At 38.2% G+C, this 14,044-nt stretch overlaps 1 protein-coding gene across 7 annotated transcripts in view; it reads right to left on the reverse strand.

Annotated features, from left to right (window-relative positions):
* The window catches only part of LOC105468168 (HECT, C2 and WW domain containing E3 ubiquitin protein ligase 2), a 384,482-nt gene that overhangs the window by 50,384 nt on the left and 320,054 nt on the right, over positions 1–14,044 (reverse strand). For all 7 annotated transcript variants that reach the window (XM_071073114.1, XM_071073110.1, XM_071073111.1 and 4 more), the window contains 2 exons: positions 6,221–6,304; positions 1,980–2,089 (listed from right to left, as the gene is read on the reverse strand). In XM_071073114.1, coding sequence (XP_070929215.1) covers positions 1,980–2,089; positions 6,221–6,304 — 194 coding nt within the window. The remainder of the gene's footprint in view (positions 1–1,979; positions 2,090–6,220; positions 6,305–14,044) is intronic.

Consider the following 14,044-nt stretch of genomic DNA (forward strand, 5'->3'; position numbering starts at 1 on the left):
GCCAAGGTGGGCAGATCACTTGAAGTCAGGAGTTTGAGACCGGCCTGGCCAACATGGTGAAATCCAGTCTCTATTAAAAATACAAAAATTTGATGGGCATGGTGGCACGTGTTTGTAATCCCAGCTACTGGGGAGGCTGAGGCAGGAGAATTGCTTGAACCTGGGAGGCGGAGGTTGCAGTGAACCAAGATCACGCCACTGCACTCCAGCCTGGGCGAAGAAGTGAGACTCTGATTCAAAATAATAATAATAATGATAATAATAATAATAATGATGCCTCAATGACCAACCAGCCCTAGCCTACCTTTCCAAACTGAGCTTTGAGAACTTCCCTTCCCTTGTATCTATTAACTACACGTGTATCTATTTCCTACACTACTTGCATGCTTCTATGGCTTAGCTTATGCTACCTGATATGGTTTTTTTGGATGTTTGTTCCCTCTAAATCTCATGTTTAAACATAATCCCCAGTGTCAGAAGTAGGGCCTTGTAGGGGGTGTTTGGATCATAAGGGCGGATTCCTCATGAATGGCTTAGCACCACTCCCTTGGTGATGAGTGACCTCACAGGAGATCTGATTGTTTAAAGGTGTGCGATACCTCCTCGCTGCTCTCTCTGGCTCCCACTCTCACCATGTGACATGCTGGCTCTCCATCACCTTCTGACATGAGTGGAAGTTTCCTAAGGCCCTCAACAGAAGTCAAGCAAATGCTGGCACCATACTTGCACAGTCTGCAAAACCATAAGCCAATGAAACCTCTTTTCTTTATAAATTACCCAGCCTCAGGTTTTCTTTATACTTACACAAGAATGGCCCAACACATTACCCTCTTCACTAGAATGCCCTTCTTTCTTTGGTCCACCTGGTAAACTCCTATTCATCATCCTTCAAGGCTCCACTTCATACTTCCCCAAATACCCCATCCCCAGCCCTGAAAGAATAATTGCTCCCACAGCTGTGTTCTCATACATTTCTTCATTACAGGACTAACTACAGAGCTTCACAGAGTCATTTGTTGACTCACTGCCACACCATGAATTCTTCAAAGGAAGAAACTGTATTATTCATCTCTGTAGTCCTAGAGTCTAATTCAGTGCTTGGATCATAGTTGGATGCTCCATAAATCTGTGTTAAATGAACAAATTAATAGATCTTTTCCTGTTTGCAGTATCCAATCAGGCTGCAGCTTCATTATCATTGCAGTATGTGAAAACACATGTTATATATACCAAAGAACATACAGCAGCTTAGTGACACATACGGAGTTTGCATTTCTACTGAAATTGTTTTCAATTCTGATAGCTGTTAAAGTGTGAACAATGCATTGCCTATAATAAGGACCTATATACAGCTGATATTCTGTCAACATCATGACTGCCTTCATTTTCAAAGCTTGTTTGCCAAGCTGCATTTTCTACCATTTGCTCATCCACCTACTCACTCACTCATTCATGCCTATCTCTTTCAAAAAGAGATTGAATGTACACATTTCAGTTTACCTATCAACATGTTCTATTTGCCAATCCATCTCTGTTCTATCTAATGCAATTAATGAATACTGTAGGAAAGAATGTCCAAGTCTATTAAACTGAATAATTTCAATTCCATATTATTTCTTGAGAGTGGAGACTTTATCTTCATTGTATATCAAAAAAGTTCTCTTCACTAGAACTTTCTAAAGTCAAAAAGCAACCTAATATTTTGTGTCCTGATATTGTATGACATAACATCATGAAAAGTAAATTCTATATCTGAGTATGTCATACCACTAATCCTCCTATTCATTATCTCTTTGTCAAAATGAATCCTTATGGAAATAAGCCACTCTTAAGAGACAGGAAATACACACATGTATCTATGCTAACACCAAAGATGTACCTGAAGTGTTCCCTTCCTGTCCTGTCTTTAGGGAGGAGAGAACGTCTGGCTTGAAGGTTCACTCCTCAGAGAATTCACTGCGAGCAGCAGGTGGACTCACCTGGTGAGTTCTGAGGAGATGACACGGGAGAGCCACGTGGGGACTGACAGTAGCTGGGGTAGAGTAAGGCATGTGGAGGCACATATGACATTATCTCTTCTTCAAATAAGCTGGGGAAAGACAAGAAGCAAAATGGGTCCTTCAGCCAAAGTAGTGCTGAAAAGCCTAAATCCCAACAGGGTAGAATATTCCATCCAAGATCCGGTTTACATCCCAAAGAGAGCACCTACCCCCTTTCTCTTGCAGGTAATTCTTCGGACAAAATGGCTGGCTGTGGTACTTTTTGTGAACCCTGCGGCTATTTGACTGTGTTCCTACCAACTTTGGACAACGTGATTTTATTTTACTATTTCAATATATAAGTTTGAGTGTACATGTTTGTTTGAAAATCATGCCTGGGTTTTCAGATTTGGAAACAGGATTCCAACACAAAATAGAAAATGTTTATTGAGAACTCATCATAAATACACAAAGTATGTTATATATCCTCATTCCAATAAATAAACAATAGGGTCTCAGCCTTCGAAGGGCTTAGGATTTAACTGGATAATTAAAAGCAAAATAAAACAAAACACCTCCTAAATAACTACAATCACAAAATAATTAGCTCCCTTGTTTACCCTGGCTACTACTTTTCAAACGTGAGGATTTGGATCTTAGACCATTTAATTGTCTTCTTTCTTCTCCATATTGAAATGTCTGTTTATGATATTCTCCTAAAAGAGAGTTACCAGAGACCTGAGCTCTATTCAGCTGTACAAGACAGTGTCAATTTGTACTCCAACAAGTCTGTAGAAACTGCAATGCCACTAAGCCCAGCCAAACAAGAGTTCTTATGTATCGTTAGGTATTTCAGACTTTTGGACTTTTACAGATCTAATAGTGTGAAATGGTATCTCATTATTTGAAACTACACTTATAATTACTAGCATCTTTCCATGGGTTTATTGGCTATTCACACTTCCATTTCTATGCCTTTTCATATCCTTTATCCATTTTTCTATTGGGTTCTCTTCTTTTAAAGGCCTTCTTTATGTATCCACAATCTGGTTTTCTTTCTTTTCTTTCTTTCTTTCTGTTTTGTTTTTTTTTTTTTTTTTTCCGAGACAGAGTCTAGCTCTGTTGCAATGCTGGAGCACAGTGGCATGATGTTGGCTCACTGCAACCTCCACGTCCTGGGTTCTAGTGATTCTCCTGCCTCAGCCTCTCAAGTAGCTGGGACTACAGGTGTGAGCCACCATTCTCAGCTACAATATATATATATATATATTTTAAGTAGAGATGGGGTTTCACCAAGTTAGCCAGAGTGGTCTCGATCTCCTGACCTCATCATGATCCGCCTGCCTCAGCCTCCCAAAGTGCTGGGATTACAGGCATGAGCCACTGCGACTGGCTGATCTGGTTTTTTTACATGTTATAAACCTATTCTTCCAGCTGATTTTCTTTCTCTATGCCTTTATATGTGGTATCTTTCATTATATCCATTTAAAAATATTTATATAGCCAAATTTATCAATCATTTCTTATATGAGCTCTGATAGAGGTATATTTTTTACATGAATTGAATTAGTGAAAAGATACATGAAATAGAAAAATCAATAACAAATTCAACAAGGTCATTTAAAAATTATTGGATTTTAAAATAACCTTAGTGGAAAATAACTTTACATGGGTTTATTTTGAACTGAATAATGTCCTAGAGCAATACTATCTCTACATTGCAGCTTACTGATAATCAAGTCAATTTGTAACAGGAGTGATTTTCCTTTTTAAGAAATTAGACAAAACATTAAAATAGATACAAAGGCTTCCATTATGTAAGTGACAAGTATGCTGACTGAAGTTTGTAGTCACTAATTCAAATCGTTCCAATTTCAAAGTAAAATAAAAAATAAAGGGCTGGGTGCTGTAGCTCACATCTGTAATCCTAACACTTTGGGAGGTTGAGGCAGGTGGATTGCCCGAGCTCAGGAGTTTGTGACCAGCCTGGGCAACACGATGAAACCCCATCTCTATTAAAATACAAAAAATTAGCCTGGCGTGGTGCAATGCACCTGTAGTCCTAGCTACTCGAGAGGCAGAGGCAGGAGAATTGCTTGAACTCGGGAGGTGGAGGTTGCAGTGAGATGAGATCTCACCACTGCACTCCAGCCTGGGCAACAGAGTGAGACTCCATCTCAAAAAATAAATTAAATAAATAAATAAATAAATAAAAAATAAAGAATTGAGGACATGAATAAAACCCCAAATTTTTCAATAATCACTAATTACATTACCTATGTCCATATAATACATTGTGTTGTTTACTATTATTAAAATAATAAACACATGTGATCACCCACATGAAAAGTCTAGAATTTAATGACATCATTTGTATGCAATAATTATAGAACTATTAAATGTAAGAAAATTTCTCACACTTCTCCAAAGGCCCATTAGCTTTAGAGAACCTGCTTATTTTCCCAAAGAGGAGAAAATGCAGCCTTGCTCTTTATGTATGAATGAGTTCTGAATTATTTGAATTCAAATACATTTGAATTCTACTACATAACACATAGAAACTCATGCAAACTGTTGTGTTATCAAAATACAAATATTCTAAGCTATAGTATAATAAATTTAAGACTATACCATCTAAATGTAACTATGGATAGGTGAGTGATAATTATGACTTCTTTTTTTTACTAATTCCAAAAGCAGAATTCTTAGTTTAGAAGAAAAAAAGAGAAAAAAACCTTAGCTTTCTATAATGAAGAAAAAGAGCATATCCTGGCCAGAATTCTGTTAACAGAAAGTTAAACTATTTTATCACCAACCAAACCATGATAGAAACATCACACTCTAATATTAATTGACCAGTAGTCTTCCTGACCACCTAGCATACTATATGCAGCTTTCAGAACTGGCTCAATACCACAGGAGAGAGGCCACCCACTAGGTTGAGAAGCTACCCCCACCATAGGTCCTATTCAGAGTCAATGGAAGTGAAGTATTATAGAAAGTGACTACATCCCTTTGAATTATGCTTTGACTACACATAAAGAAAAATAACGTGGCTCATGCCTGTACTCCCAGCACTCTGGGAGGCTGAGGCAGGCGGATGACAAGGTCAGGAGATGGAGACCATCCTGGCTAACACGGTGAAATCCCATCTCTACTAAAAATACAAAAAATTAGCCAGGCGTGGTGGTGGGCGCCTGTAGTTCCAGCTACTTAGGAGGCTGAGGCAGGAGAATGGTGTGAACCCGGGAGGTGGAGCTTGCAGTGAGCTGAGATTGGGCCACTGCACTCCAACCTGGGCAACAGAGCGAGACTCTGCCTCACAAAAAAAGAAAAAAAAAAGTAACTTTCTGACAACAATCACATGGGCAGTCAGAAATACGGCAACAAATAGGGCAACTATGGAATGGCGAATTAGAAATGGTCAGGGTCAAGATAATCATGAATACTTGAATGAGGTTATTAGCACTCAGGGATAAACAGAACCTTGCCTGAAAGGCTCAGTATGACGTTCCCTTTAATTCTGTGGAGGTTACAGGGATGAGCATCCCAACCACTGGGTAGAGCAAAGCATTATTTTACTTTGGCTTGCCTACATTTGAGGGATAATACAAAAAAATGAGAAAGTCTTTTGAAAACTTGCCAGTTTCCTTTCTAAACTACTCTAAAATTTAAAACCAAAGCTGAACCATCGGGGGGTGAAAAAACAAAAAACAAAAAACAATTGGTCAGTTTTATGAAGGGCTATCAAGTTGGCAGTGAGTAGTATGGACCAAATGTCAACTTTCTGATATGATTTCCCAAACGTACACTCTCAAAACCACAAGGTAAATAAATAATGTCTTGAGTCAGCAAAAGGGGACAAAACATATTTTGAGAAAAACATTTGAAAGAATATATAAACAGAAGGGGTAAACACTGAGGGGTAAACGGTAGATGGTTTATTCAGATACCCTTCTGTTCCATTCTGTGAGTGGCAGATTCTATTCATTACAACCTTTCCCTTTTCCAGTACCATCTCCCTTGCAAGCAGGGTAAAAAGAAAATTAAACAGATATCAGTGTAACAAATGCAACCTGAAGTGAATGATCACTCAATCAGTGCCCTAAATCTTCAACGTATTTCCACAAGTCTACAGAATAAGAATAATTTAAGAATATTGGCATATTATTTTCCCCAATATTCCATGATATCTGATGACAGGAGACCGTCTGCTTCAAGAGTGAGTGTTATGTACGTACCTCAGCAACATAACGAGGTCTGCATCGCTTGAAAGGCGCACCAATCCTGGAGTCCCTTCAGTTCGGATAAATTGGATCTTCTCCCTATTCAAGAAAAGAAATAGCACAAAATGTATATGGTAGACCTTTAGGCTATAACTCAGTAGTAAAGAGCATTTTTTATAAGAGTCATGACGTTTTTTAGTACCTATTATGTGGCAGCTACTGTGTGATACCCTAGGAATACACATCCAAGAGAGACATGGTCTTTGCCTTCAACCGGGGTATCCTGTAAGCATCAACACCTCCCAGTTCTAAAGTTGTGGGGAAAAAGATTCTTTCACTGGCTTCCTCATTTTGCTGCCCAACTACTACTATAAATAGTATACCATTCAACCAATAAAATCAGTGTCTGCTTTGAGTTAAAGCTGACTGTGGGCCTGAATCTTAGCGATAGTCTTAGGCTGATCCCCTGCTGTTTCAAAAAAGGATTGTGTTGGGAGAGTCATCTATTTTCCTGAGGCCATACTGTTAAGTTACATGTGATGAGCTCATTCCTAATTGGAAGCAGATAGTATCTATGCATTATATATTCAGTATAAAAGCATATGCCTTTTTAAAATAAACACTGAAATACTTTGCTACAACAGTTGGTGAAATAGATTGTGTGCATACCTCTACAAACGTACATATACCTATATATGTCAAACACAACAAGGTGAGTTATTTCTACCACTATTTTGTTACAGATAAATGTGATAACACCAGTTTTTTTTTTCTTTTTGTTTGATGAGTCATCATCATGTCACTATTTTCAATCTGTTAAATGAATACAACTGTAATAATTTTTTTCCTAGTTGCTTTCTTCCCTTATTTACATCGTGCTATTTTAAAGCACACCATATTAACTTTTATAAGGTGAAGAAAAAAATAAAAACACAAACTATGGTACTAAAATCATTCTATTTCATTGGAATATAGAGGATAATGCAAATACGCTATTTTATTCTGAGTGCTATGGACAATGTATTCTGATTCCTGTACCACAAAGTAAAACACCAATCACTGATACAAGTGTTTATTTAGATTTAGTTCTTATCTACAAAGCAACTTGTTTTTCCATTTGATATTTTCACAAAGTTCCACCGATTTTTTTGTTTGTTTTGAGACAGGGCCTTACTCAGTCACCCAGGCTGGAGTGCAGTGATGTGATCTTGGCTCACTGCAACCTCTGCCTCCTGGGTTCAAACGATTCTCCTGCCTCAGACATTTGAGTAGCTGGGATTATAGGCATGCGTCACCACGCCCAGCTAATTTTTGTATTTTTGGTGAAGATGGGGTTTTTCCATGTTCGCTATGCTGGTCTCAAACTCCTGGCCTCATGTGATTTGTCTGCCTTGACCTCTCAAATGCTGGGATCACAGACATGAGCCACCATGCCTGGCCAAGTTCCACTGATTTTTGTATTTCCAAATTTCAAAGATTTTTTCTTAAGATTGCTTGCTGACTTGAAGGCCCTGAGGTGGAAGACAAGGTTTCGTGTTCACATGAAAAATTCCCTAATGCACAGAAAAGTCAGTGGATTTGCCCTTAGCCATACAGCTTACGAGGTATGACAAACAGAGTTCAGTCCTTGATTTCTTCTGGCTAGATCCATTTTATATGATAGATGAAGCAGCTAATCTTTAGTAATTGCCACATTTTTATTTCTGTACTTTATTGCCATCAGCTAACTACTTTTTTTTTTTTTTTAAAGACTATTAGAAATTAGTGGCAGGCATGTACGTAAAGGAGTGCTCAGAAGGCCAGCCTCTCTCTGCTGAAGGTTATTTCAGTGAAGGCTTGACCAGGCGGAACATTTTCCCTCAAGTGTTGGAATCATATACATCTGAAACACGTGATGGAAACCCAGGCCCGTTCTGGTGAATGGTTTTTCTGATAAGAGATGTAAATGTTGGCTAATAAAAGCTAAATCAGAGAAAAGTTATCTTGAAGAAAAATGAATAATAACTTAACCAAAGAACTACTCTTATAAGGGTCAGTAACACTATGCTTTGATCTTGAAGAATCAAAAGCTGTCTCCCACAAATATGCAGCTTATCTCTTTTGTCTATCAACACAGTGAATCCAGGCAAATAGAACAAGACAAAAAACAAACAGGCTGAGCACTCTCCCCTCCTTCCTTAACTGGAGCTACACAGAAGGAGTTGAGTGATGGTAGATATCAGGCCCTGGACTGCAGCTTGTAAGTTTCCTGTGAATAAGAAAAACATCATCGCTTCTTGAGTCACAAGGATGATAGGGTGAGAAAAAGAAAGGACAAAGGCACCAGAGGAAGTATGCCAACTGGGAAAGTTTTCATCACTTTCCAGATGTAAACTAGCAGGCTGTGAAGGCAACTGGTCTGATTTTTCAGGTGAGAATATATGAGAGGTAGGCTGAGACCAGTTTTCTACCAGGCCAGCTAATTTATCACAATGACAAGCTATGGGTCATATTCTGCCAGGAACCAGACACTGGAACATGTCGTCTGATGTACATCACACCACTAAGTACTTTCTTATGTTGATATTGATTCATTCTTTCAGTGAACATTTTCTGTGTGCCTACTGTGTGCCAGTCATGGTACCATACACGGGAATCCAATGGGGAGTAAGAGAAAGTCCATTTTCAAGGAGCTTACAGTGCAGTGGAAGAAAGTCAAAAGGTAATTCTCATTTGATGTCAAAATATTTAAATTCTTCTGTTCACTTAATTGAACTGTGGTTAGGCTTTATACCTGCTCCTGGTCTAAACAGTTATTTATAAAGTCCTTTCACGTAGAAACAAAGAAGGCATTAGTTTACTGCCTGTAAAGAGAGCAGATCAAGGCTGAGGAAGAGACAGAAGTTAGCAGACATCCCGGAAATGTCACCAATCTTTTCTGAGAAAAACAAAGGAACTGCTTCTTGGTTACCAGGTATTTGCCCAATATGCTATAGACCAGTGATTCTCAAACTGGCATCCTTGGTCTACCAGAAATTTGCATACATCAGCTCAAGCTCTGCAAGAATTTTTAAATGTTGTGTCTTCACTTTGATGATCAAAGCACATGAAACAATATAATAATATTTTAGATGAGATGGATGACATTTATGACTGAATCTTGCCATATGACTTTGGGTCCCATGTTTGTATTTATAGGGCACTTGGTGCAAAGTGATCAGAGATGAGCTTTTAAAGGGACGGTGAACACACCTGGCTGCCCTTAGTCTGGCAGGGCCTTGATGTTCAATATGATAATAACACCAGTCCCCATCTGCCACTTACGCACACTTCGCTTACCAATTAGAAAAACCTTTTCTTCTACAGTATTAACTTGCATCATGAAAACGATCAAGGGAGGTTAAGTAATGTATATGTAAATTACCATAGTCTAAAGAGAAAACAAAAGAGATGGATTTAAAAAGAAAATTATGCATTCATGCTAAATAATGCATAAAAGATACCCTGGCTTATTCTAAGAACAAAAGTTCTGCAATAGTTTGCAAATAGAAAAGTGGTGGTAGAATCCACTCATCCCAGGGCACATTCAATGATATGTTTTATCTTTCAGTATTGTATTTTGGGTTACATTATTAAATGAATTGGCTTATCAAACCAATGAATCAGTAGATAAAAATAAGCTTTTTGTTAAGAAGGAAAAACAATGACTGTGATAATTCCAAGGCGGCACATGCTAGGCCAGAGATGCAAAATCAAAAGAATCAAGTCAAACACAAGCACAGAAAAGCACAAATATGTCTTTCCACCGATAATGGTCTCAACATCGGTGATCTGGCTTCTGCAAAACAAAATATCCTCACGTTAATAGCATTAATTCAAATATTATTGATTTTTTTTCTAGTTTTTAACTTAATTTGTATGTCTTTTGGTTTTGTAGTTTATAAAAGCTGTAAGCTTTTATTATACATATTTTATATTTGTACACATTTAAGTTTAAAATAAAAGCGATTAATGTCAACATTATAGGTCTGCGATATTTCTTTTTCTTTTTAGAGTGGAAAATAACAGATGTGACTCCTACAAATTTTCATGAGTCCACGCAGCGTTTGGAATAACATAACAAGTTTGAGAAATGTTGTTAAAGACAACTGATCATGACTAGAGGAATATTTGAAAATTACTTTAATATATTTATTCAAGTTTATTAATGTATACAGTTAGAAGGAATCTGTGGCAGTCCTCTCTGTTGCCTAGCCTAGAGTGCAGTGGTACAATCATGGCTCACTACAGCTTCAAACTCCTGGGCTCAAGTGATCCTCTTGCCTCAGTCTCCTGAGTAGGTGGGACTACAGGTATGTACCACCACACCCGGCTAATTTTTAAACATTTTTGTAGAGACAGGGTCTTGCTATGTTGTCTGGGCTGGTCTTGAACTCCTGGCCTCAAGTGATCCTCCTGCCTCAGCCTCCCAAACTGCTGGGATTATAGGAGTGAGTTACTTACTGCATTAGCCTGGCTTCTTCCTTAACAAATAAATTCAATTCAACCTTAGTGGTATATAATGAAGATTAAGGTTATATTAATACAACATATTGTCATTTGGTCCTCTCTACATGGGTACATTTATCTCTCTGTGCCCCTTAGAGTACATTCTAGCACTTTTATGGGTGCACCTTCTGATTCGGCTAGTGAGGTACAACTTAAATTCCTTTTGAAACACAAGTTTCTTGAGGGCAAAAGCCTTTTCTCCTTTATCTTTCTTTCGAGATGGAGTCTGTGTCACCCAGGCTGGAGTGAAGAGACTCAATATCGACGCACTGCAACCTCTGCCTCCTGAGTTCAAGTGATTCTCCTGCCTCAGCCTCCAGTGTAGTTAGGATTACAGGAATGCGCCACCACATCTGGCTAATTTTTGTATTTTTAGGGGAAACGAGGTTTCATATGTTGGCCAGGTGAACTCCTGACCTCAAGTGATCCACCCACCTTGGCCTCCTAAAGTGGCTGGGATTACAGGCGTGAGCTATGGTGCCCAGTTGTTCCTCCTTTATCTTTTGTGTTCCCCAAGTGCCAAACACTTTTCTGTCTACCTGATAAGTGCTTAGTAAAATACAAACCAGGGACATGATTAATTTAGGCCAAAATAACATATGTGGCTCCTAACAATTTCCCATAAGAATCCACCTGGTGTTTGGAATAAACAATCTATTTTTTTTTTTTTTTTTTTTTTTTTTTTGCTGTGGCAGAGAAATAAAAAAAGAATTGGAAAGCTGATGTCTAATTATTTACTAAAACAGAATCTACTGGAGAGAAACGTAAAGGCAGGTAAAAAGGCAATCTCTTAACATGAAAACTCACAACGTAAAACGAGAACCTAAACCATACAGTGACAAGCTCAGGAAAAAGTCTCCAGCTACTGCTGTCTCTCAGACTCTCACAATATGTGTAACCACTTCCTCCTCTGCACGAAATCACCCCAGAAGATCAACTCTACTAGATCATTTGAGGACAATGAACAAAGTCTCAAGACTGAATTCCCACAGAAAACATTCTCATGAAACCACCCAACATTTTGGTGAAGTCAAAGGGCACGTGTTTGGAGACAACCAGAAGACCAATGCTCAGAACCACAAAACTCTGGACTGCCAACTCTGCACATCCTGGTTCCTCTAGATATAGTTCAGTGGCACATTCACAAATACATGTTTTTAAAAACTGCCCTGAGGCAGTTCTAGAGAAATGCTTTGACTTCCCTAATGGTATAATGTCAAGAAAGGAAGACCAGCACGGATCATTCACACTCATTATTACAGTCACAGGGCACTGTCTGACTTGACAGATACAGTCAAGCAGTTGAAAGGTTATGGGAATTTAAGTCCATTATGGTCATATGATTCTTACGGACCCAGAGATGTGAAATTAATTAGCCACATGCGTAGGGACAAAGTTTGTCATAAATAGATATAAGTTATCTGCATGCTAAGAACTTAGAGAGTTATTTAACTCTGTTTCCTCATGTTAAAATAAACATAATTATAGAATGCAAATGAAATACTTAGCCTGGAGCCTATTATATAGGAAGCACTCAATAATTTTAAACTATTGAGTATATTATTAGATAGGCTCCATAATTATTTATTCCTTTTTCAACAGATAATATGATCTATTGAAAATAAAGCCAGACTAGATTTCTGTTGACCCACTCCTTTTTCTGTTTGTATTGTTGGCAAGCTGTTCTAAATAAACTTGCCAACATATTATTAACAGAGAAGGGATGCTTATTTTGTTTGCTTTGTAAGAAATGCTTCTGATCCAGTAACTGGGCAATTTATTTAAATATAAGTAAAAAGCAGATTTTATTAAAAACTACTTTGTGCTATCATAAATAATTCATTGTTCTCTACGATTTAGAAGCGGATTTATTATTCTTTTGGGTTAGGGAAGGCACTGAGACTGGTTTCAGCGCTGATATTTTGCTTTGGTCCACAGAGAGTCCAAGTTTAATGACTAAAGGAAAATGACATTTTACTGAATTGTTTTCTTCATAAATATAGCAGAATGTAGGAAAAATCAACAGTAAAACAGATATACCTAAAACATGATTATTCCTCATGTAAGAAAATCATCTTGAAAAACATGATTGAACCACTTATTAGCAAAAAACCACAATGCTTTGGAGAAACATCCAGTGGATGAATGTATGTGTAATTTGGGGAATCTTTCAAAGTTACATCAGAGAACAATGTTTATCGGAAAATAATTTAACAAATATCTGAGTGTGATACTATGGAAATAACCTAAACTAATTTTGGCTATTGGAGTTCCTGTTTTGGGCCTTTTAAATTTTAGGCGATTGACTGTCCAGTTGTCTTAAAGTTGACATTAATAGTTAAGAGATTCCATGCATCAAAAATGTGAAAATTAGATATATACATGATATATAATTCAAAAGCATATGTAGATCTATAAATTAGCACATCCATCCAAATAAAACATGACTAGCACTTATTTCTTTTGCAGAAGTCATAGAATAGGTGACAGGTTCTAAGAATCTGTGTTCCTTACTGCCCTGAAGAACAAAGTCTCTAATCTCTTATTAGGCCTACAATATAATTAGCTGCTTGGAAAGATACTTTAATATACCTTTGGATGGCTTCTAAAATGTTATCTTAATGATATTGCCATGATATTTTGGCCCTCAGTAATTTCTGGCTAAACCTCGAGCCAGAAGGCTCAGTCCTCAGTCCAGGCATGGAGCAGTCAAGGCTGGTTTTATTGCATAAATGTAAAAGATTTTAGAGTAAAGCTCGCTGTAGGAAACAGTGTGACAGCACCACTAAAAAGCCCTCCTATAAACAAATTAATGGTTGAATTAAAGATGGCCAGGCACAGTGGCTCACACCTATAATTCCAACACTTTGGGAGGCCCAGGTAGGCAGATCACTTGAGGCCAGGAGTTCAAGACCAGCCTGGCCAACATGGTGAAACCCCATCTCTACTGAAAATATAAAAATTAGCCGGGCGTGGTAGTGCATTGCTGTAGTTCTGGCTACTCAGGAGGCTGAGGTACAAAATTGCTTGAACCTGGGAGGCAGATGTTGCAGTGAGCCGAGATTGTGCCCACCGCACTCCAGCCTGGGCGACAGAGCGAGACTTCGTCTGCTCCCCACCCCCAAAAGGAAGAGAGATCCTAGATCCTAGTTGCATTTAAATTATATCCACAGAATCACATGGTTCCATTTATACGTATGATCAATTTCAGGAATAGTGGTTTTTAGAGTTTAGGGGCAAATTACTTTAAACTGAGTCCTGGCCGGGCGTGGTGGCTCAAGCCTGTAATCCCAGCACTTTGGGAGGCCGAGA

Source organism: Macaca nemestrina, chromosome 11 (genome assembly GCF_043159975.1).
Source record: "Macaca nemestrina isolate mMacNem1 chromosome 11, mMacNem.hap1, whole genome shotgun sequence".
NCBI classification, from domain to species: domain Eukaryota; kingdom Metazoa; phylum Chordata; class Mammalia; order Primates; family Cercopithecidae; genus Macaca; species Macaca nemestrina.